This window comes from Chiloscyllium punctatum, chromosome 21 (genome assembly GCF_047496795.1).
Source record: "Chiloscyllium punctatum isolate Juve2018m chromosome 21, sChiPun1.3, whole genome shotgun sequence".
Taxonomy (NCBI): domain Eukaryota; kingdom Metazoa; phylum Chordata; class Chondrichthyes; order Orectolobiformes; family Hemiscylliidae; genus Chiloscyllium; species Chiloscyllium punctatum.
In genome coordinates this window covers 20,623,809-20,651,408 of record NC_092759.1, presented here as the reverse complement: position 1 = coordinate 20,651,408, position 27,600 = coordinate 20,623,809, and the positions used below count along the sequence as shown (strand labels likewise).

General features: G+C 47.9%; 1 protein-coding gene across 5 annotated transcripts in view; it reads right to left on the bottom strand.

Moving 5' to 3' along the window:
* LOC140492647 (RNA-binding protein FXR1-like) overlaps positions 1 to 27,600 on the bottom strand; it is a 78,054-nt gene that overhangs the window by 48,082 nt on the left and 2,372 nt on the right. For 3 of the 5 annotated variants that reach the window (XM_072591682.1, XM_072591684.1, XM_072591685.1), the window contains exon 1: positions 12,472 to 12,543. The exons of the other annotated variants lie outside the window; for them this stretch is intronic. In XM_072591682.1, the coding sequence (XP_072447783.1) occupies positions 12,472 to 12,528 (57 nt within the window). In that variant the 5' untranslated portion in view covers positions 12,529 to 12,543. Of the gene's footprint in view, positions 1 to 12,471; positions 12,544 to 27,600 lie in introns of those variants that run through there. 5 annotated transcript variants of the gene reach the window in all.

The window sequence follows — 27,600 nt, the reverse complement described above, 5'->3', positions numbered from 1 at the left end:
GTACTACTACAATGTTTAAAAAGGATATTTTGACAGGTACATGGATAGGAAAGGTTGAGGGGAATATGGGCTAAACGCAGGCAAATGGGACTAGCTTTCAATGATGGATGCCCTGGACATCAAGAGCTTAGTGTTTGCGAGAAACATGCACTCGCTTATATTCCAATTCAGAAACAGTGCTGTCCAACATTCACATCCCAACAGCATGGTAGATGTACCTACATCTCTGAGACTGCAGTTCAACAGTGACTCAACTTAGCCTGAGCTTCAAGGTCAGTTACAGGCAGGCAATAACTGCTGGCCTTACCCATGACACACACACCCCACGAAAGACTAAAACAAGTAGCGCCTTGTTTATTGACCAGAAATGCTCAATTCCTGCAGAATGCCAGAGATGTTTGACAATCCACCCAATATTTTCTGGACAAACATTACATATGGACATCCATGTAATGGTAATTCAAGCTTCCTCCATCCTTTAATACTAGGGACCCCAAGTCAGCCGAGATGTGATCCAGATCCACATATTTAAACCCTCTACAAGCTCACTATCTTTTTTTTCCCTCCTGAAGTTAAACTTCCAATCCAATCTACACCTGGAAGTATCCTTCACACCCAGATATCTCTAGACTTACAAGTTCCCCGTTTCCTTAACTTTAAACAGCAGCTGGGTTGGTTGTAGTTTTATTGATTTTCCCTCATAAGACAACCCTACCTCCCTGGAATGTCTAGGCAACCTTCATTGGGCTGCCTCCAATCCAGGTCCACCCCTCCTTAAATAATGAGATGATGTGGGTCTGACTAAATGTCTTGACATCAGTTTCACTGAGCGACAGCACAATCCACACACTTAAGAACAATTTGAGAGAAAGCGGTGTTAAGTGCACTTCAATAGATAATGAACTAACCCAGAGGCAACACTTTGTTTTGCTGCATACAATACATCGTGTTCCACAGGTGTGGATACCAGCAAAATTGAACTTGGAGCAACATGTGGAAGTATTCAGGACAGGGGACCAAAAACGTAAAGGGTAGGTGACTAGTGGCTGCTTTTTCCAGGGTGGCACAGGGTAAGGAGAGAAGTTAGGCAGAATTTTAGAGACTAGGGTTTGAGCTGCTGAATGTTTGCCTGCAAATTCTGGGAAAATTAAAGCCACTGTAGGGCATAATCAGAGGGGTGAAAGTTTGTAGATGAGATTACAGAGAAAGGGGTTAAGACTTCAGAACAGTAAAGCATGGAAACAGGGCTTTTGGCCCATTTTAATTGACCCTAGGATTCGAACTCATGAGTCAGCATCGCTTTCAGTACAATAGTAGACAGTAATCAATTAATGTTAGAGCAGTTAGGACATTAAGCTTTGTACAAAGTTTGAGACAGATTGCATGGAAAAAGAGAGAGAGAGAGAGAGAGAGAGAGAGGGAGATCTCCAAACAGCCCAAGAAACCCACGACTGTCACTGGCTGGTTACCATGTGGATGTGATGAGAGGTAATCTTACCGTGGAGGTTTCAGATGCCAGTATCTATGACACCACCTTATTTGGGATTGTTCATTTACATTACTCAGCTTCTGCTCTTTTACAGACTCCACAATCATTTTCAAAATTGAACTCCCTTTTAAAGCCGACAAAATAAAAGGACTGACTTTCAGTGTTTTGCTAACGTCAGGCATTCCAATAAAAACCTGCACTAATACCAGTACAGCAGACAAAGGCACTTCCCCCAGCCTCCTGCTATCATTCACGCTGGCCTGCAAATCAAAAATGACTGGGTCTGGGGTGCTTTTTTGAAACCCTTACAACATGGACTTGAAACCACCTCAGTTTGCTTTCAGTCAGAGCTATACCAGTGTCTAAGTTCTCTCCTCATTACCAGTAAGGGGCAGAAACTACATCTTCCATTCTCCCACTGAATTCACAGCCAAGGACATTGTATGACATGCATATCTCTGATCCCTGAACAACTGCAAACTGAAAGCCAATTGCACGGCGAGGTGCTCTAAGGATTCACGCGACTAAATTAAAGTTGACACCGGCAATAAAACACACAAAGGAGCCTGAAAGGCAGCAAATAGAAAGGACTTTTATTGTCTCTAAGAGGCTAGATACAAATTCTAGACATTGCATTAATTTTCTCTGTTCATTTGATTCTTTTATTCACCATCTGTGCTGATATTACAAGGGACGTAGAGGTCAACAAACCAGTCACATCTATTTTGTCACATTCATCTGATCAAGATTAGATTAGATTACTTACAGTGTGGAAACAGGCCCTTCGGCCCAACAAGTCCACACTGACCCGCCGAAGCGCACCCACCCAGACCCATTCCCCTACACCTAACACTACGGGCAATTTAGCGTGGCCAATTCACCTAACCTGCACATTTGTGGACTGTGGGAGGAAACCCACGCAGACACAGGGAGAATGTGCAAACTCCACACAGACAGTCGCCTGAGTCGGGAATTGAACCCAGGTCTCTGGCGCTGTGAGGCAGCAGTGCTAACCACTGTACCACCGTGCCGCCCCAAGGAAAAGTATTACCGTCATGTCCACTGATGTCATGGAGTATGTTCAAGACAGAAAAGCAATGGATTTCTAGAGACCAATGCCTGAGCCTCCACAATCTTGAGGTAGAGAATTCCAAAGATTCAGGAACACCTTTGAAGAAATTCCTCTTCATCCAAGTTTGAAAGAGCCTTTCCTTATTCAGGGATTACATCCCCTGAATCTAGACTTGCTAGCGAGAGAAAACATGCTACCTATATCCATCTTGTCATTCCCTAACAAGATTTGTACTCTTGAATAAGATCACCAATCTTCAACATCCCATAGAATAAAAGCCCATTGTCCTTCGTACAGCCCAGAGACAGCTGACCTTCCATTTCGTTTCCTTAAAACGGGAGGGTATATCCTTCCTTAGGTAAGAGGAACTTTTAAAAACTACACAATACTCCAGGTGCAGTCTCACCAAGGCCCCATAACTAACAAGATATCCATACTCCTATACTCAAAACCCCACCTTGAAACAAGGGCCATGCTAATGAGGAAGCTTACAGACTAGAAGGAGAAGCACGTAGGAAAGAGGCAGCGGCCATCTAGCCCCTCGAGCACTCTCTGCCATTCAATAAGATCACGGCTGATCTTTTCACGGACTCAGCTCCACTTGCCTGCCCACTCACTACAATCTTTAATTCCTTTACTTTTCAAAACTCCACCTATCTTTGTCTTAAAAAAGATTAGGTAGCTTGAATTGCTTCACTGGATGGGAAATCCCACAGATTCACAACCTTTTGGGTGAAGTAGTGCCTCCTCAACTCAGCCCTAAATCTCCTCCCCCTTATTTTAGGGCATGCCCCCCGGTTCGAGTTTCCCCCACCAGTGGGACCACCCTCTCTGCTTCCCAGAGTCACGAGAAGCCACTGCCAGAGCCACACCACACAACAGCAGGTGGGTTTTAACTTGCTGAGGTCAGTTTTGACCTGCTAACCACCTCCTTCCAGGAGGGGCAAAAACCCACAAATGGATCAAGTGGTTGACATCTGAAAGTTTGCAATTCTCATCTTGGTTAAATCCCTTGTCTCTTGCCAAGCCCTCTCCATTGCAATGCCAACTTCCAAAGTCAATCATAGTGTTTGGCTCATCAGAAACTCAGACATGAAGCAGCTTCCTTCTCCTGTTACTGATAGACAGTTTCCAGCAGGTTCAGGCTGGTGACCATGGGCAGGCATGCATTCAGTTGCCTGAAATTCCTTTCTTAAACTTTACATTTTGAGTAAGCTATCTTAATGGCTCAATGTCAAATATTTTGCTCCCATTTGCAGGGCAATGTGTTAAGTGGCACATAGAAATGTGAACTGTTGCTGCTTATTGGGAGTTAGATTCCATAAACAGGCTAACCGAACCAGATACTGTTAGACAGAAACCTTCCAGCCCCAAAAACGATTATGCATTAGTCACGTTTCCAAAATACAAACTCTCTTAGTTATCAAAATTATTTGATACACAGATTAATAGTGAAATGTAGCCCTTGGTCAGTTCAGTTCAAATAGATTCATTAAGTTGATCAATACAAAAAACTTTAAAGAGACAGCAGCGGATCAGAAGATTAATTCAAACTAGAACCATTCACAAGTTTATCAATCTCCCACAGGAAGTTCATAATGAACACAAATGGATCTTTGAGAAGATGCCCATGTATGAATTAAGAGAACCATGGCCCCAGGTTTTAGCTCTGTCAAAGTGTTCCTGTTAGACAAAGGAACACAAGGTGTTGGCAAACAGTAGCCAATCCAAAACGGCGCAAAGCATTCCGTAAAGCAGAACCCAAAGTCCTGAGCTTCAGCCTCCTGGGCATGAGCATGAGAGAGAAAGCTTGGGGTAACCTGGAAGATAGATCACCATTGAAGGGTCATCTCACCCACAATATGTACAGAGTCAACTGCGCAATAATTTCAAAGTTCAAATTCTAACTGGGGAGCAAAGTTTTACATAGACAGATACAAAATGAGAGATTGACAGCTCAGCTGCAAGTTGACACCTTTGCGTAAACATAGGCCTTGAGGGGCTAAGACCTGCTGAGCGCCACACTGAAACCCAGATGACAAATTTGCAGTCAAGTGGTAGGTTAGTCTTAAATTACACACCACTGCATTCCTTGCAAATAATTTCAGGAATGCAATTAAGATATCCCATCCTTCCACGAAAATAAGAGGGAGAGTTTGATTTGACACACTGCAGATGTTTAGTAGCAAGTATCACCTGAGTAAACAAATTTAGCCCGTGTGCTTTGTCCTTCGAGCTCAGTACCTGGGTACAGGTAAATTGAAAAGGCATTGGGAATGTCCAGATTGGCCAGAAAGGCAGAGGGAAATTGGACTGAACCACTGGTTTGTCAGCACTTGATTTTACTGTGTTCAAGTTATCATGAAAGTTCAGCAAGGCAGCAAAATACAGACAGAGCTGTTTAATGATACTCCACTAACAGTGAACATAAGAGGTGCAATGTATAATATGGTCATAGGCATACCTACTAAATCAGCTTGGCAGTTAGAGAACTGGAGCACCTTAGCCAAGCACGTCAACACTGACATGAGGAATGTGATGAGAACTTGTTCTGCTCTACCCAAAAGATGAAGGGACTCCCATATTGTTCCTTTCAAAAGTGACAAAGCAAATTAATGCAACAAGTTTTCAAACACCAGAATGTCAACACCTGGTGCTCTCTCTTCAGTAAGAGGCAGCGCTAAACCGAAAGCAAAAGATACACAAAGTGCAATCCCAGTTTTTCGCTCTGCAAACCTGGATGGATTAGGATAGCTTTTTTTTTTAAAGTCAGTCAGTATAGAAAAGCCATTCAAAGCATCCTCAGTACTCAAAATCCAACAAAGCATTAGCTTCCCATTCCCACCCTTCATGATGTGATGAATGAATAAGCTGTAACAAGCAAAAAGCAGCATTAAATCCAGATGGGAATTACATTTGTTGTGGTTCTGTTCGCCGAGCTGGGAATTTGTGTTGCAGACGTTTCATCCCCTGTCTAGGTGACATCCTCAGTGCTTGGGAGCCTCCTGTGAAGCGCTCCGGTGATCTTTCCTCCGGCATTTACTGGTTTGTCTCTGCCGCTTCCGGTTGTCTGTTCCAGCTGTCCGCTCCAGTGGCCGGTATATTGGGTCCAGATTGATGTGCATATTGATTGAATCTGTGCTCCAGTGCCATGCCTCTAGGAATTCCCTGGCTGTTCTCTGTTTGGCTTGTCCTATAATAGTAGTTTTGTCCCAGTCGAACTCATGTTGCCTGTCATCTGTGTGTGTGGCTACTAAGGATAGCTGGTCATGTCGTTTCGTGGCTTGTTGGTGTTCACGGATGCGGATCGTTAGCGGTCTTCCGGTTTGTCTTATGTAGTGTTTTGTGTAGTCCTTGTATGGGATTTTGTACACTACATTGGTTTTGCTCATGCTGGGTATCGGGTCCTTCGTTCTGGTGAGTTGTCGTCTGAGAGTGGCTGTTGGTTTGTGTGTGCTGTTATGAGTCCTAGTGGTCGCACTGGTCTGGCTGTCAGTTCGGAAATGCTCTTGGCATATGGTAGTGTGGCATGTCCTCGTTCCGTTGCCTTTCCCTTGGCCATCTGTTGATGAAATTGTGCGGGTATCCGTTTTTGGCGAATACATTGTATAGATGTCCTTCTTCCTCTTTTTGCAGTTCTGGTGTGCTGCAGTGTGTTGTGGCCCTTTTGAACAGTGGGTACGTGGTACGTGTGTGGCTTTCCTGTATACCTTTGCGGTGAATTCTCCGTTAGGGGTGCTCTGTACCATCACGTCTAGGAATGGGAGTTGGTTGTCCTTTTCTTCCTCTCTAGTGAATTGGATTCCTGTGAGTGTAGCGTTGATGATCCGGGTGTGTTCTCTATTTTTGTGTTTTTAAATTATTACAAAGGTGTCATCCACATATCTGACCCAGAGTTTGGGTTGAATTTGCGGTAGGACTGTTTGTTCTAATCTTTGCATTCCCACTTCTGCTATGAGTCCAGAGATGGGTGAGCCCATGGGTGTGCCGTTGATTTGTTCATATATTTCGTTGTTGAATGTGAAGCTGTTGCGAGGCACAGGTCCAGTAGTTTGAGTATGCCGTCTTTGTTGATAGGTTCACCATCCTATTGTGTGTTCTGTATGTCCAGCAGGTTGGCTATTGTTTCTCTGTCTAGGGTTTTGTCGATAGAGGTGAACAGTGCCGTTACATCGAATGAGACCATGGTTTCTTCCTTGTCTGTGTGTATATTTCTGATGATGTCCAAGAATTCCTGTATTGATTGTATAGTGTCTGGATCCACTGATCAGGTGTTTCAGTTTCTGCTGTAGTTCTTTAGCCAGTTTGTGTGATGGTGTCACTGGTAATGTACAATGGGTCTGAGTTGGATGTCTGGTTTGTGTACTTTAGGACTAGCCACACTACCATACACCAAGAGCATTTCCAAACTGACAGCCAGACTACTGCGACCACTAGGACTCACAACAGCACACAAACCAACAGCCATGCTCAGACAACAACTCACCAGAACGAAGGACCCGATACCCAGCATGAGCAAAATCAATGTAGTGTATAAAATCTCATGCAAGGATTGCACAAAACATTACATAGGACAAACAGGAAGACAGCTAACGATCCGCATCCATGAACAGCAACTAGCCACGAAACGACACGACCAGCTATCCTTAGTAGCCACACACGCAGATGACAAGCAACATGAGTTCGACTGGGACAACACTAATATTATAGGACAAGCCAAACAGAACAGCCAGGGATTTCCTTGAGGCATGGCACTCATCCACAGATTCAATCAATATGCACATCGACCTGGACCCAATATACCGACCACTGCAACGGACAGCTGGAACTAACAACCGGAAGCGGCAGATTCAAACCACTATAAATGCCAGAGGAAACATCACAGAAATGCTGCACAGGAGGCTCCCAAGCACTGAGGATATCACCGAGACAGGGGACGAAACGTCTGCAACACAAATTCCCAGCTCGGCGAACAGAACCACAACAACGAGCACTCGAGCTACAAATCTTCTCAAACTTTGGGAATTACATTAAATTTTGAACAGTGAACGGCATTAAAGGGATAAGGCTGGGGATGCCCTGGATGGGAAACCAATGTCCTGGCATGAAGACCCAGGTCTAGAATAGGCCTTCAATGATGTACATGTACAAAGCCAGAAATAAAGCTGGAGGAAAATCAGTACCAAATTTCACAGAGGGAAGGTGAAAACTCATCTCCATATTTGAACCAAGACAAGAGGGCCAAGTAAGTGTTTAACACAGGATTTTCTTCTTTTTAAATGCAACCTATCCTAGACCAATGGGCTGGTAAACTTTGACTCCATTAAAGTCAAACCAAGAGGTAGATATTCAATCATTGGATGCTTTTTCCAATTAGATCATAGTTGACCTGCATCTTAACTCTACCCAGCTTAGTTCAGTAACTTAAAAATGTTTGGAATTGACTTTTGTGGGGGTAGGGGAAAGAGGAGAAAAGGAGAACAACAGCTGCGATGCTGCAACAAGACAGGAATTGTACCAAAGGTACATTCAGAGGCGAGAGTGTGTATTGGAAAAGCACAGGTTAGGCAGCATCCGAGGAGCTGGAACATTGATAGTTCGGGCCAGAGCCCTTCATCAGGACATTCAGGTAACTTTAAATCAACAGGAAGCACAGAGCTTCTAGTTTCTACTGTGACCCATCAGGATCACTATACCACACAGTGGGAAAGACCAAACCTCTCTACTTTTTTGATGGTTTAAAAGGTCTCCGTACTAAATTACAATATTGGAATCCTTTACATTTTTAACACACCATTTCTGGAATACATTTGAAACTGTGAAATAATTTGAAAAGCATGACAGACCAGGCTGGGAATTAATATTTAATCTAGCACAGAAACCACATCAGCTTCTTCAAGGATTCTATGTATTCAAAACAAAATCCAGCTGTCAACTGGAACAGGGAGATTTTAATTGGGTCAAATGGCTGCTTCCTGCAATCTTTCTCTTACTCCTCAAAAGGAAATTCACCCTTCCAAATAAACCCTTCTAATTCAGTAATCCAATTCCAGAGATGTTAGCTAGCACTGGTGTCTTATTCAAAAGACATTCATCCAGTTTAGAGGCTGGACAGCAGCTGTCACTAAGATAGCTGACAGTTGGGAACTTCAGAATTAGCCTGGTGCCACCTTCAGCAGTGAGCCGAAGTCTATCGTTAGAATCTAACCCAGGTTCACAGTTGGAGCATAGTACCTGGAAGGTCAGTGGAGATTAGATTCCATGCTGTAGGGAAACAGGCCTTTCAGCCCAACAAGTCCACACCGACCCTCCGAACAGCAACCTACCGAGACCCATTTCCCTCTAAATAATGAACCTAATACCATGGGCAATTTAGCATGGCCAATTCGCCTGACCGGTACACCTTTGGACTGTGGGAGGAAACTGGAGCACCCGGAGGAAACCCATACAGACATGGGGAGAATGCGCAAACTCTACATAGACAGCCGCCCAAGGCTGGAATTGAACCTGGGTCCCTGGCGCTGTGAGGCAGCAGTGCTAACCACTGGGCCACTGAGCCATTGAAAGCTAGCCTGTGATCTGTGTTTTTGGAAAAATAAGCAGTGATCTCCCTGACGCAATCAAAATTCTTACTGGGATATACAATCGTTGCAGATGACAGCCCTCTGGCGTTTGGGAACAGGTTGGGGGAGGGGGGGGCAGAGGTGGTGAAAGCTGGTTGGGGAGCAGTGAGACGACAAAACACAATCGCGATCAGAACCAGAGAAGACAGTTCCAGAATAACAGCATCGATCATTTAGGACTGAGGAAGAAGAGGGGGAGGAATTTCTCCAGAGGGTGATGGATCGTTAGAATTCTCCTTCCCAGAGGCAATGGAGGCTTAATGACATTAAAGCCATTTCTTTCAGAGAAAAAAGGGCTTGGGCAGTGTATGAATTTGGCAGAGATCCAGGTGGATGGTGGAGGTTCTCAGAGCCGGAAGGACTACTTCTGCTCTGGTTTGGTGATTTGGCAAAGTGCTGAATCCCTGACCGAACCTCACCACCAAAATGTCAATTCACACCCAGCTCCTTCCCTTCATAGGAATCCACTGGTATATACACTCAAGTCAGTTTGCATTTAGACCTTAAACACCATCAACCTATTGTGGTTCCATAGCTAAACAGATGCTTAATTCCCTCAGCAAGGACTAGCTCAAGTTTTGGAGTTGTAATAATGTAGGAAATGCAGAGGTCATAGAGACATGCAGGAGATTGCTATCACCTCATTGGATGCTGAAACTCTCATCCATGTCTTTGATGTCTTTCAACTTGATTATTCTAATCACACTTAACCAACCGCCTCCATTTGACAGCCTGGCTCTCTGTGCCCTCTGTTCTGCACTGCTTGAGAGAGTGTAAACTGAACCTGTTCAGCTGATCAAGGTGTAACGGTCAGCCTCAGAACCATTCTGGTGAATCTGTTCTGCTTGCCCTCCAAAGCAAACAGCTCCTTCACAGGGCCCAGAACTGAATCCAGCTGCTCGTGAAGGGGCTGTCATAAAACTAGCATCACTGCCTCCCCTCTATATTCCGTCCCCTCACGATATAGGCCAACTTTCTATCAGGTATCTAAAACGAAAATCCATTCACACATGTTGGATATCTGCTAAGTTTCTGATGTTGAAAAACCAGGAACCAGAGAACATTCCAAACGCACGTTTATATGCGAACTAATGACTTTTCATGCCCATAGAACATTACAGCAGTAGTACAGGCCCTTCGGCCCTCAATGTTGTGCCGACCTGTGGAACCCATCTGAGGTCTATCTATCCGACACTATTCCATTTTCATCCAAATGTTTATCCAATGACCATTTAAATGCCCTTAAAGCTGGTGAGTCTATTACTGTTGCAGGCAGTGCATTCCACGCTCCTACTGAGCAAAGAAACTACCTCTGACATCTGTCCTGTATCTACCACCCCTCAACATCTGAGCTCCATCTGCCAGAATTTCCCACTGGATTAATCCAATCAGCATTGTGACAATTTGTTTTCAAGAATAAAAAAAAATTAGGATTAAGCAACACAATCTTTCCCCCGGATTCAAAGCTAATCTTAGCAGAAACCAAAATAGGACAGGGGTCAGACAAGATCGACCTAACTCCATTCATAGATTTAGCCATTTCAGAGATCCAGAACTTCAGGTTATGCCTGAACACTTACAATGCAATATTCTACTAATGAGAAAGCAAGAGCGTGAGTTCTGACCAGGCAAGGCAATGCCAGAGGCAAGAATAGGGGTACTAGTCATGCCGGGCAATGAATCCAATTAGGGTGTTAATAGCTAATCACTGGTTCACCTTGAGATTACACAATCCTTCCAGATTCTTTTAAACAATAGCTACCGCTGTCTAATCACTGGCAATAAGTCACTGAAGCTCAATGATGGAGATTGATAATTTACAGTTGGTAGCTGTCTCAGGTACAGAAACTGATCTGCACATTAGTATCACTACTACACACACAAAAACTCCCAATCACCTTCAGAGGGAAAATTGAATTATTCCCTAGTCACACCTGTGTTCAAACTAGCTTAGCTCACCAGAAAGCCAATTAGCTAAAATTCTTGTATTTAAAAGGTACTAAAATGAAGCTGTTTTATACTATCTGCAGTACAAAATCAATCCAAAGAACTGCCTGCAATCTCGTGGACACAAAAGGTCAATTGTTATTTGAGGGGAGTTTTTGTGATAAAGCACCTTCAATGCATAAAACTTTCTCTTGAATCTTTAGGAGCATGACCAATATTTGACACCAAGCCACATAATAACAGCTGACCTCAGGGCGAGAGGGATTTACAGATGAGGTGGCGCTTGCCTTTTTTTAAAATAGCTTCACAGGATGTGGGTGCCATTGGCTAGGCCAGCCTTTTGTTGGCATCTCCAAGAGTTAACCATATTGTGGTGGGCCTGGAGTCACATGTAGACCAGGTAAGGTCTAGCAGTTTCCTTCCCTAAAGGACATTAGGAAAGCAGGTAGATTTTTCAGACAATTGACAGTTGTTTAGATGACAAATTCCATCTACTGCAGCTAGATTTGAACCCAGAACTATTCTGGGTCTCTGGATGAATAGTCAAGTGACAATATTATTAGGCCATCACATCCCCCATAAAAGTCAATTTTAAAGTTGGGGCATATCCACACCAGGAGCCAGCGCCGATCAGCAGCATTGGCATCACGAGTGAACTGAACTGGAGAGCGAGGATACAGACAGTTTCAGAATGAGTTCAAACTCATGTCAGGAGGAGGAAGCTGGCTAGGTGTTTTCGGATAGTCAAGGTAAAAGGTACCAATGAGGGTTTCAGCAGCCAATAATGTGATGCACAGACAGCTGGGAGCTTGCTGTGTGCAAACTGGCTGCTGCATTTCCGGCATTACAACAGTACAAGCTTTCACGTGCTGCACAGCGCTGTGCAATGTTGAGGCTACAAAAGGTGTTACCGAAATTCAAGGCTTTCTTCCATCCCCTACCACTCCATTTGTACATGAATGATTGGAAAGGAATAGATTGGCTGAACAGTGGTATTAATTTCCCAAACAGCCTGTAGAATTTGAGTAGTTTGAGGTTTATAAAATCAGCCTGGTTGGGCATCGGGATACATCAGGGAGAAAGTGAAAGCAAAGGAGAGGGGATATTAATAACCCAATTCACATGTACAACATTGTTTAACCACAGCTAGTTTGGTTCAGATACTGCACAAAATTCATTCTGTAACCTCTCGCAACGCATATTATTCCACTGATGCAGCAGCTCCACACAATACACTTGTCACTTGTACATGAATACAGTGAAAAGTATACAAAGTCACCATCCTAGGTTTAAAAGGCACCCAATTTCTAATGAAAAGTGCTGCTCGGAGAGTCACTTACTGAATCAGTTATGTGACGTCCATTGTCATCAGTCAAACCCTGACCAGAAGGTATCATTTTGGGGAGTAAAGCAAACAGAGATGACAAGCAGTTGGGACTTGACAATCCCTTTACAATGGTGCTTTCACTCCATTCGTTAGATAAGAGACTGTCTCAGCTTGACTAATCACTCGTTTTACAACATCTGTAACAGGGAGCCCAGCACCGCATTGCCATGGTTACAGACAAGACGGCAGAACAGATGGAAAACAGGGGAAGAATTTAAACACTTTGGATTCCCTTTACGCTCGGACATGTGGGAATTTACAATGGACATATGAGCTTCACAGACTTAACTTTTCATCTTTAGGCAAGCTAATCCTTGAAAATGGAGAGTTGTACCAACTTATAGATTCTTCGTTTCCTCATTACAAGCCTATTTAGTTCATACGTCATGATTACACATGCAGTTGATTAAAAATATCTACCACCTCCTGAACCCAGACGTGACAGCAGCACTTTTTCCAGTAGCTCAGGCTGACAACGGGAGCCCACTGGCAACTACTTAAAATTCCAGCTGCCCCAATATATCACCCCACAAGCACCCTCCTGGGTTCTCACTGTGGAATTTGCCTGAATACAAAATGACAGCTACCTCTCTGAATTGCAGCCCTGCCCTCAGCTGACACTTTCCTTCCCTCTACTGGCTTTCTGAATACCCAGCATTTATGGCTGCAACCTGCTAGATTCAAATATCAGCCATAGCCCAGACCACCCCCATACGGAGGTAAACAACAAACAAGTGACTACATTGGATGCCTGCAAACTCAGTACACAGCAGTGATGAAGCTGCACCAATTTAATAGACTGGCCCTGGCTGAGTTTTTAACCTGCAAAATCAGCAGGAAACCGGATACTTGAATCGTTAAACATGCATACATTTCAGAATCAGCAAGGACCTGCTTTCACTGAAGGTGGAGCACCTTTACACATCTTACTCCACTCACTTTGCCTAAGGCACCACTAGAAACACTGTCAGAGGCTTCTCAGTGTTCACCACTTTCAATACCCATTTTAGTCAGAGTCATGGAGATGTCCAGCAGTCCAACTTGTCCATACCAACCAGATATCCCAACCCAATCTAGTCTCACCTGTCAGCACCCAGCCAACACCCCCAATCCACATACCCATCCAGATGCCCCCCCAAATGTTGCAACAGTACCAGCCTCCACCACTTGCCCTGGCAGCCTACTCCACATTTACTGCCCTCTGCATGAAAAAGTTGCCCCTTAGGTCCCCTCTCACCCCAAACCTGTGTCCTCGAGTTCTGGACACCCCACCCCAGGGAAAAGACTGTCCACCCATCCCATTCATGCTCATGATTCAACAAATCCCATAATTCAGCCTCTCCCTATAGCTCAAATGCTCCAATCCTGACAAAATCCCCACAAATCTTCCCCGAAACCCCCCCCAAGTTTCACAACATCCTTCTGATAGGAAGGAGACTAGAATTGCACACGATATTCCAAAAGTGACCTAACCAATGTCCTGCACAGCTGCTAACTCCTGTACTCAACACTCTGACCAATAAGAGAAAGCACACCAAATGTCTTCTTCACAATCCTATCTACCTGCGACTCCACTTTCAAGGAGCTAGGAACCTGCACCCTAGGATCTTACCATTAAGTGTACAGGTCCTGCTAAGATTTGCTTTCCCAAAGTGCAGCACCTCCATTTACCTCATTTTAAAATGGGAAACCACATTACTGAATCCCAGCATCACGTAAGACAGCCACACTGGTAAATGGAACAGATATGGCTGAAATCAACTCTTAGAATTTTAAAGAACTCCTTCATGGGATACCAGCTTCACTGGCATGGTCAGCATTTATTTCCCATCTTCCCTGAAGATGGCAGAGAGCTGTCTTGTTGAACCACTGCAGTCCATGTGCTGAAGGTAGATTCACAATGTCACTAGGGAGGGAATGCCAAGATGTGACCCAATGACAGGAAAGAAAGAGTGACATTGTCCCAAATTAGGAAGGCGAGTGGTTTGCAGGTGGCGTTCCCACACATCTGCTGAAATACTAAAACTAAACCAATGTACTGTGGATGCTGGAAATCTAACGAAATAAAAGAATGGAGAACCACAGCAGGTCTGATAGTATTTGTGAAGACAAACAGTGAACAGAATTCCACTGACATTCTCTCTAGAAATGCTGCCAAACCCAAGTTCCTCCCGCATTTCATTTTTTATCTTGGAATGAGTTCTCATCTTCCCTGACAGACTTGAGGAGGGAGAAGACCGCAATTCATGTTTAGATAGTCTACAGGAGCATGGAGTGGACCCAAAAAAAAATCCAAAATCTAAACTGAGAAAGGTCAGTGCATGGTAGGTCAGAGGTAAACTTGGGGCAATGTCTTAGAGCAAGAACCTGAGACACTGGGGGGTGGGGTGGAGAAATGCAAGCGGGACAGCACATGATAGCCCACAAGAGAAGGGGCAAAATCAGAGGGCAGGAGTGTACCACAATTAGTGAGGTATTTAACAGTTAATGGACAGAGGGAGCATTCTTCATGAGGGGGTGGGATGGTGATGACACCTGAAAATCTGAATCAAAATCAGTCGAATCTTCGGACAGAATATAATACTGCTTTCCAGACAAAGTGGGACACAACAGGGAGATCACCGAGTTAGGGACAAAAAGACGTGGCTTGAGTGACCAAGAAAACTGCAAAAATAGACTCAAGGTAACTAATGGGCACACTATTTTTGCTAGGCTGTGCAGTTAAACGAAACCAATTGCACTGAGCTCAGAGGTTTTAAGACAAGCTGATTTAACATTTATGTCACCCACCTGTCCCCTCAAATTCAGAACTTGAGGCTGCTAGGACTAGATGCACATCTTACTCTCAGGAAGAGCTGAAACTGAAGGGGCAAACTGGTATAGTTTAGCTATTCAACAACACTGCCCTACCTTTCCATGGAACATGAACATCATGGTCCCATGCAACTTGAACTAACACCTTGCTTAGCCATTTCAGAGTGCAGTTAAGAGTCAACCACATTTGCTGCAGGTCTGGTGTCATATGCAGGGCAGATCAAAAAAAAAGAATTGGAGATTTCTTCCCTCAAGGACAGCAAACCAGACAGATTTTACAAGAACTAATGACAGCTGGGATGGTCACCAATAATGATTTGAGAAATCTGAATATCCCTGGGGAGGTGAGAATGACTGCTCTGATCCAAGGTCACCATTTGACCACAGACACAGCATCAAATAGCCCAAGCAAAACTCAAGTCAATGGAAAGTGGTAGAGAACCTCCCAGCAAGATGGAGTCAGACCAAAGGAGGATGGTTGCGGTCACTGGGCAATCTCAGCTCAATCAGTGCACAAAGTTGTTCAGTTAATGGCCTAGGTTCAACGGTCTTCAGCTGTTTCAATGACCTTACCTCCATAAGGGAGGAAGTAGGAGCATTCACCAATGATGACACAGCATTCAGTGTCATTTGCAACTCCTCAAATACAAAACTGATTCACGTTCAAATGCAGAAAGATCAGTCAATATCCGGATTTAGATTCAAGTGATAAATAACATTTATGTCTGACAAGTGCCAGGCAGTTACCATTTCCAAAGAGAATCAAACCATTATCCCTTGACATTACTAGTGAAACCCCCACAACCCATACCCTGGGGCATTACCACTGACAAGATGATAACTGAACTAATAGAACGTGAGGACTGCAGATGCTGGAGAGTCAGAGTCGCAAACGCGTGCTGCTGGAAAAGCACGGCAGGTCAGGCAGCATCGAAGGAAAAGAGTTGATGTTTTAGGAATAAGCTGGGGGGGGGGGGGGGGTCAGAGGGGAGGGTGATGGACAGGTAGGGCAGATTAATACGGTGGTGCAGAGTTGGAAAGTTGGATCAGGGATGTGTTGGGGGTGGGATTTGAAAACTGGTGAAGTCTATGTTGATGCCGTGTGGTTTGAGGGTCCCAAGATGGAGGATGAGGCAATCTTCCCCCAGTTGTCAGGTGGCCCAGGACTTGCATATCCTCCGTAACTCTGACTCTTAGTGACATCTCCTGATACCCCAAAACCTATCCAATCAAGGCTTAAGTCAGGAGTGCAATAAAATACTGCGATAGGGAATTACCAGCATTTGCAAAATCCTCTCCAAGGCACACACCACTGACTTGGAAATATTAGTTTCTTTATTAGTTCTGGGTCAGAATCCTGGAACTTCCTCCCCAAGGCATTGTGGATGTACCTACACCAATTGAAATGCAGCACTCAAGGCACCAAGGACAACCAGGAATGGGAAATGAACATTGACACAGCCAGTGGTGCCTGCATCCCAACAGTAAATAAATGAACTCTTGGTTGGTAGTTTTAAAGGTTATCAAACTAAAGCAGACACCTGATTGAAGTGACTACTGGAAAATCCTTGAAAGGCTGAATATCTTTACCATGTTTATATCGTAAGGACACAAAAGTTTGCGAGTCAACTCAACCCCAGAGTTCAGTAAGATACTCTATTGTTTCTATTTCAAGAGGCTTCATCTTTATAAGACAAAGGCATTACTTCACAAGAACTAATGATTGATTTTTTTGTAAAAAGAACAAACTACTTAATGATAAAGCACGAGAAAATTTGAGGGCCCAGCACAGCTGGAGAATTCCTGGTTTTAAAACCACTATATTCAGTGAAGGTAAAGGATAATTCAATGTTTAAATTGCAGTCCTGCATCTTCAAAGTGGGCAAATAACATCAAACCACAGGACTGTAGTTTCAAATGTTTAGTAGACAATGCCCAAAAGCACTTACACCTAGATTGGATTTCATTTGTTACTGGTTAACAACTCCTTTTCAAACAACACCAACTCAACATTGGCTGGGAAGCAAATGCTGACAGAACTGGTTTGGAAAACAAAATATTTTTGCACTTGGAGGGGGCCAAAAACAAACCTTTCAGAAGCTCTGAACCCTGTTCAAGTTCTCTTCCCTCATCACAAAGGGTTTTTTAAAAAAATTCAGAAGGAAGCAAACACACCATCTCCCAGTAAAACACCCTATAACTATAATCCAGGGGCAATCTCTCATTCAGCAATGCATTAACTTCAAAGCAAATGAAAAATAATCCATGAAACTACACAACCCATCACTGAGCAGCAGCATTACAGAAGTTATCCAGAGTGTCTAATAGTAAAATTAGAAATTTCTTTCCATTCTGAGAACAGCTTTACAGGTGATGTCAATGCAGCACATCATGAAATTGGATTCAAGGAACAGAACCACAAAGGGCTTAACCCTTTCACCAGCAAAAGCCTAATTTTAGCTTCAAAATGGCCTTGAGGTGGCATGGGGTAGAGTGCTCAACAGTAAGTTATCCTTATTTCTTGATTCAGAGGGCGAGGGCGTTGTTGGCTGAGCTAGCATTTACTGCACATCCCAGAGGGCAGTTGATAGTCAACCACGATGCTATGGGTCCGGAGTCCCATATAGGACAGACCAGGTAAGGTTGACAGTAACCCTGCCTAAAGGACATCAGTGAACCAGATGAGTTTCCAGAGATTGATTCATGGTCATCATTGGACTCTTTATTCTAGCTTTTTTAAGAAATTGCATTCAAATTTCACCATCTGCCATGGCAGAATTTGAACCCAGGTCCCCAGCACATTCCTTGGGTCTCCAGATTAACAGTCTAGCAATAATACTGCTAGGCCTTCGCTCCCCCCACCCTGGAGGGGGAAGCTCCACTCTGGTTGGAACTCTGCCCAGACCAAGCCTCAGCGTCTTGTCTGTTGGCTAAAAATATAGGCCCATCGACAAATTCTGCTCAAAAATATGCAGGAACACTCGTTCTGTCCGCACTCTACATCAGACGTTATCCGGTAAGGATCTGTACACATTGTGGAACAAGAAGCCGCTGGCAGCAGAAACAAGGCTGGGTTTGTTTAAATGACTGGGCTGTTTGAGCTCTGCATCACTGAGCTTCAGGGACATTAATGACATGGCCCATAGTTAGGAAACGTGTGCACAAACGGTCGTGTCATAGCACAAAGAATGAGGTGGCTTTCTGGAAACCTCTCGTGGGCCCCAAACACAATATTCACTAAGAGACGGAAGAAAATATCACAATAGCAACATTAGGGAGCCAGCCACGCAGTAAAACGTAGTGATTCTCTAAGGGCCCAGGCAGCCTCTGGCTCGACTCCAAATCCACACCTTCCAGCCGAGTAAATGCTGTGTATGCAGGGGCCACTAATACCATGGTTTACAGCTTAACTTTCACTAGTCCCTTTTGCCGGTCACAAGCCCCTGTCTTTAAGATGTTCACCATGGTTTTCAATCCGTCCGGAACCTCATCCTTGCCACATCCATGAATTCACCCTCAGCACCTACGACCCTCCCCACGTCCAATTACCCCACCCCCCACCCCTACAACTCTCCTAATGTCCATAACCCCACCACAGCCCCTCCAACCCACTCCACGTCCATAACCCCTCCCCCGCAGCCCCAACAACCCTCCCGCATCCATAATCCCTCTCTCCAGCCCCAACAACCCTCCCCGCGTCCATAATCCCTCACCCTCCAGCCCCGCCAACCCACCCTGCGCCCATAATCCCTCACCCTCCAGCCCCACCAACCCTCCCCGCGCCCATAACCCCCCTCCCCCCAGCCCCACCAACCCTCCCCGCGCCCATAACCCCCCTCCAGCCCCAACAACCCTCCCTGCATCCATAACCCCCCTCCAGCCCCTACAACCCCCCCTCCCTTAGCCCCAACCCTCCCCACGTCCCCAACCCTCCCCGCGTCCACAACCCCCCCAACCCTCCCCGCGTCCATAACCCCCATCCCTCAGCCCCAACAACCCTCCCCGCGTCCACAACCCCCCCAACCCTCCCCATGTCCACAACCTCCCTCCCCCCAGCCCCTTCAACCCACCCCGCGCCCATAACCCCCGCCTCCCCAGCCCCTTCAACCCCCCCTAACCAGCCCCCATCCATAATCCCACCTCAGCCCCTACAACCTTTCCCATGTCAATAACCCCTCCCTGCATCCATAACCCCCTCCAACCTTCCCAGTGTCCATAACCCCCTCCCAGCCCCTACAACCTTTCCCATGTCCATAATCACCTACCTCTCCTCCCCTCAGCCCCAATAACCTCCCCCATGTCTATAACCTCATCCAGGATGTTCAAGATGTCAGCTCTTCCAATTGTGTCCCCTTCAGCATCCCAATTCCCATCTGATCCAGTCTGGAGAGGTGCCAAGCTGCACTGATCAGCAGTCACTGTGGTACATTAACACTCATGGTAATGGAGAACAGGGTTTCCTGAGCAATGCACCAAATTTCAGAATACGCACAACTCGATCAATGACCTCTTCCTATACTGTGATGGGGTTGTGGTATATGCCAGTTTCCAGGAGCAGAACTGATTTAAGGTGGTGAAAACACGGATCAGTACAGAAGGCTCTCCCCTTTCACTGAAGCAAGAAAGAAACTGTATTTCACAAAAAGGCATCAGAAAACATGGCCCTTTAACAGTGGGACTGTGCACCCTGTAAGAGTGCACTACAACAACTCACCAATCCTTGTCCAACAGCATCTTCCAAAGCCATGGTGTCTACCGTCTTAAAGACTCCAGGTAGCAGATATGGGAACACCATGTGCAAATTCCTCCCCAAACCACTCACCATCCTGGCTTGCTCCTTTGTGGCCATTGCTTCATGATCAATTGGCCAAAATCCTGGAAATCACTCATTAACAACAGTGTAGGGGCCCCTTTATGACCCGCACACGACAGACTGCAGCAGTACAAGGCAGCAGCTCTCCAAGGCCAACTAGGGCTGGTAAATAAATGCTGGCCTAGTCAGCAACACCCACATGCCTTGAAAGAATACAAACATTCCAGCAAACAATTCTAATTTAAATGTAATCACCTCAGCATACTGCTGTATCCTAGTAATGGTACCGGACTAAAGCTATGACTAGTAATTTAAGGATCCAAGCAATGTGGATCTGAATCCTACCAAGACAGATGACAAAGTGAATTCAAAGAATCTGGAATTAAAATTGTTGCAGAAACCCATCTGCTTTGTAATGTCCTTTAGGAAAGGAAATCTGCCATCCTTATCCAGTCTGGCCAACATGCAACACCAGACCCACAGTCAACATGGTTGCCTTCTCAAATCAAACTAAAACGTTTCAAAGAAATTAAACCAGACAGACAGTTGGCATTGACTAAGGGACGAGCAATCTCAACCCTGTTAATGCTGCAAAGTTGTCCTTACTAACATCTGGGAGTCAGCACCAAAACTGGAGAAACACTTCAGACTAGTTAAGCAACTGCCTGACATTCTCAAAATCATTACAGGCAGCGCCCCAGATAACACCACAGGTACACCCTACCCCACCCAGAGATGATGGAACAGTGGTGTACAGTCACAAGAGACTTGCCTTATGAACTCTGGACCCTGAACCCTCCCAATTACCAGCAAGCCAAGAGGATATCTACCCCTGGCTCAATAAGTGCAAGAGAACATACTAGGAACAGTACCAGGCATCGCTAAAAATGGAAGTGCTAACCTGTGAAGCTACAACACTGGGACACTACTGTGCCAACAGCATAGGTAACAAGTCATATTCAATTATTCCACAGCCAGTTTAGATTCAAGCCCTTCAGTTCTGCCACAGATAGTAAATGCTGGTGGACAAGTGGACAATTCATTAGATGAGGCATCTTCACAGAAATGGCTATCCATAAACATAGGGGAAGCCCAGTACAGTGTTCAAGAGAAGGATGCAACAATCTTCAAATGAATGATACCTCAGTCTCCAAATACCTCAAGCATCACTGATGCCAGTCTTCAGCCCATTCAACACACTCAAAAGGCTGAAGACACAGGATCTTGCAAACACTATGGGTCCTGACAATATGCTAGCAATAGCACTGAAGAACACAATGTGCTAGAACTAGCCAAGCTGTTCCAATACAAATTCACTTAGCTAATGACCACCCCACCAATGTACTCCTAATTATCAGTAGAGTGATGAAAGGGGTCATCAACAGTGCTCTCGAGCACTTGGTTAGCATTAACCAGTCCATTAGTGCTCAGTTTGGGTTCAGCCAAGATCATCCAGCTGATCAAACACGGAGGTGAGGGAAGGGTGACACGAAACTCCATCAGGTTTGAGATAGAAGACCTTCCCCCTACATAAAGCCATGCTGATGATGCATGATAAGTCCATTCTTCTTCAGATGCGAATAAATCCTGAGAACCTTCTCAAATAACCTCCCTACCACTGATGTGAGACTCACCAGTTTAAAACATCCTTGATTATTCCTGCCGCCCTTAAAGCAATATAGCTATTTGCCAGGCTCCTGCGACCTTGCCTGTGGCTAAAGAATATACAAAGATTACCAAGGCCCCAGTAATCTCCCCCCTTACCTCCATTAGTATCCTGGGATAGATCTCATTTGGCCCTAGGGACTTATCATGCCCCTCTCTAACCTTACCACCAGTCATGTCCTTCTCCTTGGTGAAGACTGAAGGACTCATTCAGGACCTCACCCATTTGGCTTGACACATTCCTACTTTTGTCCTTGAGTGGATCTAGCCTTTCTTGATCCACCCTCCGGTTCATACTATAAAGTGCCTTGGGATTCTCCTTAATCCTTTTTGCCAAAGACATTGCTCACGGTCCATGCTCGCTCTAATTTCTTTTCCAATAAATTTTCTGCTTCCTTTCTTATCAAGGGGCTTGTTTGATATCAGTTTCCTAAGCCTTACATATGCTTCCTTTTCATTTTCTGACCAACCTTTTATGGCTTGTCATCCAAGATTTCTGAAGCTTGCCATCTTGTCTTTCATGCCGACAGGAACATTCCAGCCAATTGGATTTGTGTCCTGTGAATTTACCCTCAACTGCCATCCCAATCTAATTTCTCTGGCTCCTGCCCAATGCTGTCATGATTACCCTTCCCCCACCTGTGCCACAACAGCGAAGAATTCCTCAGTGTAGGCTTAGTCCCAACCATCTTCAATTGCTTCAATGATCTTCCCTGAATCAGAAAGATGAGATGTAGGGATATTCGCTGATGATTGCACAGTGTTCAGCACCACTCAACTCCTCAGATACTGAAGAGTCCATAGTAAATGCAACAAGATCTGGAAGCTATCAAGCTTGGGCTGACAAGTGGAAAATAACATTCACACCACCTCAAAACAAAAACAAAGCTAACGTTACTTTGAAATGTAATGGCATTGCCATCACTAAACCCCTCATAACAACCTGGGGGCTACTGCTGACCAGCAAGTGAACGCTAGCTACAGAAAGGGTGGCTACAAGAGCAGGTCAAAGTTGGCAACCTTGAAAGTAAGTTGCTTCCCAAGTCTCCAAAGCCTGTCCACTATTTCAAAAAGGCTCCATGGAGTTTAATGGAATACTCCCCACTTACTTGGATGGGTGCAGCTCCAACAAAAGCATCCGCTTGAATGGCACCACATCCAGACCCTCCACTCCCAATGTATAACAACAGAGTGCACCATCCACTGATACACTATAAATTCACCAAATTCTGGATTAGTGGTGCAACCTCCTTAGACAATCCTATAACCTTACCATTAAGGACAAAACCTTACCATTAAGGACAAGGGCATAGGACAGATGGACATACCCAACTTCAGGCCTCCCACCATTCTGACTTGGAAATATATTGCATTCTCAGAGGGTGGTATGGAATGAGCTGCCAGAGGAAGTGGTGGAGGCTGGTACGACTACAGCATTTAAAAGACATTTGGATGGGTATATGAATAGGAAGGGTTTGGAGGGATATGGGCCGGGTGCTGGCAGGTGGGACTAGATTCAGTTGGGATATCTGGTTGGCATGGACGGGTTGGACCGAAGGGTCTGTTTCCTTGCTGTGCATCTCTGACTCTTGCAGTGTGGCTGGGTCAAAATCCTGAACTGCACTTACAGTACTGTACTATGTATTCCTACATCTCAGACTGCAGCAATTCAAGAGGACAAATCAGCAACAACTAAGGGTCAAACATTTAGACATCGAAGAGCAGAAATCCAGTGTTGTATAAAGTTTAGTTCTGCCTCAGGTGGTGGCAAAGTCATTAAAATATCTTGGAGATTGATTCTCCTGCTTAATAGGAATCTAACATTGCCAAGGTACATGGAATGTGGAATCTGAAACAGAGAGATGACTCATGATTTTTCAGTAAGATCATGAAAGACTCAAGCACCAAATGGCCTCCTCCTGCTTGTAATATTGTATGATCCATCAACCTCCAACCATTACAGAAACCAGTAATTACTTCAGCTAACTTAATTCACGCATGGCATCAAGTAATGTCTGAGTCCATTGGATTCAGTAAAGACTGGAGGACTCGACTACCATCTGTTATACCGATCAGAACTAGTGAAACCTCTAGCAGAGCTGTACTACAGCCAAACCAACATTAACTTTATCAGGTAGATGTCAAAAAGCATCTGGGTATGTCCTATCGAGGAAACAAACAGGACAAAACCAACCCAGCATTCCAGTCTCCTGCGTGCCAAATCCTTCCCACAAGGTATATGTTGAGGAGACAAAGTATTCAACGATCTAACATAAACAGCTTGGCTCCATAAAGCAGGATAAAACAGGCCCACTTGAATGACATCCCACCACAACTTACAACATCCATTCTTTCCACCCTCACTCAGTAATAGTAGTAGTATAAGGATAAGGATACTTAGACTACAACTTCTACTTGCACAAACTCTACTATTGAGAAGGATTGGGGCTGCATTTAAATGGGAACATCACCTCCTGCAAATTCCCCACCAGGGTTCTCACAATCCTGATCTGGAAATAGTACCATTCCTTCAGTACCACGGGGTCAAAATCCCTCCCTAACCACATTGTGGGTGCAGCCACTCCTCATGGACACATTGTGGGTGCACAGCCACTCCTCATGGACTGCAGCCATCCAAAGCAGCAACTAAACACTTCTCAAGGGCAACTAGGGATGGGCAAGAAATGTTGGCCCAGCCGGTGATTCCACATCCCAATAAGGAACAAAGTCAATGGTGAATTGGTACTGTACTTCCCCCATATCTTTATACCCTTAGCAAGGGCTGGTGCCTCCAATGAGATTGGGGGGGTGAGGGGTGTGAGGATTTAGGTGGGGGGGGTGAGGGGTGTGAGGTGTGTGATGTGTGGGGGGAGGGGTGAGGTGTGGGGGGGTAGGGGAGGGGTGAGGTGTGGGGGGGTAGGGGAGGGGTGAGGTGTGGGGGGGTAGGGGAGGGGTGAGGTGTGGGGGGGTAGGGGAGGGGTGAGGTGTGGGGGGGGTGGGGTGAGGGGGGGATAGGGCGAGGGGTGAGGGGTTGGGGGGTGAGGAGTGTAGGGGGGGGTAAGGGAGGGGTGAGGTGTGGGGGGGTGAGGTGAGGGGGGGAATAGGGCGAGGTGTGGGGGGGGTGAGGTGAGGGGGGGAATAGGGCGAGGGGTGAGGGGGGTGAGGAGTGTGGGGGGGTGTGGTGAGGGGGGGCGTGGGGGGGGTGGGGTGAGGGGGGGGCGTGGGGGGGTGGGTGGGGGGGTGGGGTGGGGGGTGGGTGGGGGGTGGGGTGGGGGGGTGGGGGGGGGGTGGGGTGGGTGGGGGGGGTGAGGGGGGGTGAGGGATGTGTGTGGGGGGGGTGAGGTTTGGGGGGAGGGTGAGGGATGTGTGTGTGAGGGGTGAGGGATGTGTGGGGGGGGTGAGGGGGGGGTGAGGGGTGAGGGGTGAGGTTTGGGGGGGGGGGTGAGGATGTGTGTGGGGGGGGTGAGGTTTGGGGGGGGTGAGGGGTGAGGTTTGGGGGGGGTGAGGGATGTGTGTGGGGGGGGTGAGGGGTGAGGTTTGGGGGGGGTGAGGGATGTGTGTGGGGGGGTGAGGGGGGGGCGAGGTTTGGGGGGGGGTGAGGGATGTGTGTGGGGGGGGGTGAGGGGTGAGGTTTGGGGGGGGGTGAGGGATGTGTGTGAGGGGGGGAGGTTTGGGGGGGGGTGAGGATGTGTGTGGGGGGGTGAGGGGTGAGGTTTGGGGGGGGGGTGAGGGATGTGTGTGGGGGGGGGTGAGGGGTGAGGTTTGGGGGGGGGGTGAGGGATGTGTGTGGGGGGGTGAGGGGTGAGGTTTGGGGGGGGGGGTGAGGGATGTGTGTGGGGGGTGAGGGGGTGAGGTTGGGGGGGGGTGAGGGATGTGTGTGGGGGGTGAGGGGTGAGGTTTGGGGGGGGGGGGGAGGGATGTGTGTGGGGGGGGGTGAGGGGTGGGGTTTGGGGGGGGGGGGGGGGTGGGTGTGGGGGGGGGGTGAGGGGTGGGTTGGGGGGGGGGGTGAGGGTGTGTGTGGGGGGGGTGGGTGGGTGGGTTGGGGGGGGGGTGAGGGGTGTGTGGGGGGGGTGGGGGGTGGGTTTGGGGGGGGGGGGTGAGGGATGTGTGTGGGGGGGGTGAGGGGTGAGGTTTGGGGGGGGGTGAGGGATGTGTGTGGGGGGGGTGAGGGGGTGAGGTTGGGGGGGGGTGAGGTGTGTGTGGGGGGGTGAGGGGGGTGGGGGGTGAGGTTGGGGGGGGGGGTGGGGTGTGTGTGGGGGGGGTGAGGGGTAGGTTTGGGGGGGGTGGGGGTGAGGTTTGGGGGGGGGGGTGTGGGGGGGGGTGAGGGGTGGGGTTTGGGGGGGGGGGGGTGTGGGTGTGTGTGGAGGGGGGTGGGGGTGAGGTTTGGGGGGGGGGGTGAGGGGTGTGTGTGGGGGGGTGAGGGGGGGTGGGGGTGAGGTTTGGGGGGGGGTGAGGGGTGAGGTTGGGGGGGGTGGGGGGTGAGGGTGGGTTGGGGGGGGGGTGAGGGATGTGTGTGGGGGGGGGGTGAGGTGGGGGGGGTGAGGGATGTGTGGGGGGGGGTGAGGGGTGGGTTTGGGGGGGTGAGGGAGTGTGGGGGGGGGTGAGGGGTGAGGTTTGGGGGGGGGGAGGGTGTGTGTGGGGGGGGTGGGGGGGGGTGAGGTTTGGGGGGGGGTGAGGGATGTGTGTGGGGGGGGTGAGGGTGAGGTTTGGGGGGGGGGTGAGGGGATGTGTGTGGGGGGGGTGAGGGTGGGTTGGGGGGGTGAGGGTGGGTTTGGGGGGGGGGTGAGGGAGGTGTGTGGGGGGGGTGAGGGGGTGAGGTTTGGGGGGGGGTGAGGGATGTGTGTGGGGGGGGTGAGGGTGAGGTTTGGGGGGGGGTGGGGTGTGGTGGGGGGGTGAGGGGGGGGTGAGGTTTGGGGGGGGGTGAGGGATGTGTGTGGGGGGGGTGAGGGGTGAGGTTTGGGGGGGGGGTGAGGGATGTGTGTGGGGGGGGGTGAGGGGGGGTGAGGGTGGTTGGGGGGGGGGTGAGGGATGTGTGTGGGGGGGGTGGGGGGGGTGGGGGTGAGGTTTGGGGGGGGGGTGAGGGATGTGTGTGGGGGGGTGGGGGGGGGTGAGGGGTGAGGTGGGGGGGGTGAGGGATGTGTGTGGGGGGGGTGAGGGGGTGAGGTGGGGGGGGGTGAGGGGTGTGTGTGGGGGGGGAGGGGGTGGGGGGGGTGAGGGGTGGGTTTGGGGGGTGGGGTGAGGGGGTGGGTGTGGGGGGGGTGAGGGGTGTGTGGGGGGGGTGAGGGGTGAGGTTTGGGGGGGGGGGTGAGGGATGTGTGTGGGGGGTGAGGTGTGGGGGGGGGGTGAGGGATGTGTGTGGGGGGGTGAGGGGTGAGGTTTGGGGGGGGGTGAGGGATGTGTGTGGGGGGGGTGAGGGAGGTGTGGGGGGGGGTGAGGGGTGTGTGGGGGGGTGAGGGGGGGGTGAGGGGTGAGGTTTGGGGGGGGGGGTGAGGGATGAGGTTGGGGGGGGGTGAGGGATGTGTGTGGGGGGGGGTGAGGGGTGTGGTGTGGGGGGGGGTGAGGGGTGAGGTTTGGGGGGGGGTGAGGGTTGTGTGTGGGGGGGGTGAGGGGGGGGTGGGGGTGGTGGGGGGGGGGTGAGGGATGTGTGTGGGGGGGGTGAGTGGGGGGTGAGGGGTGAGGATTGGGGGGGGGGGTGAGGGATGTGTGTGGGGGGGGGTGAGGGGTGGGGTGTGGGGGGGGGGGGTGAGGGATGAGGTTTGGGGGGGGGTGAGGGATGTGTGTGGGGGGGGG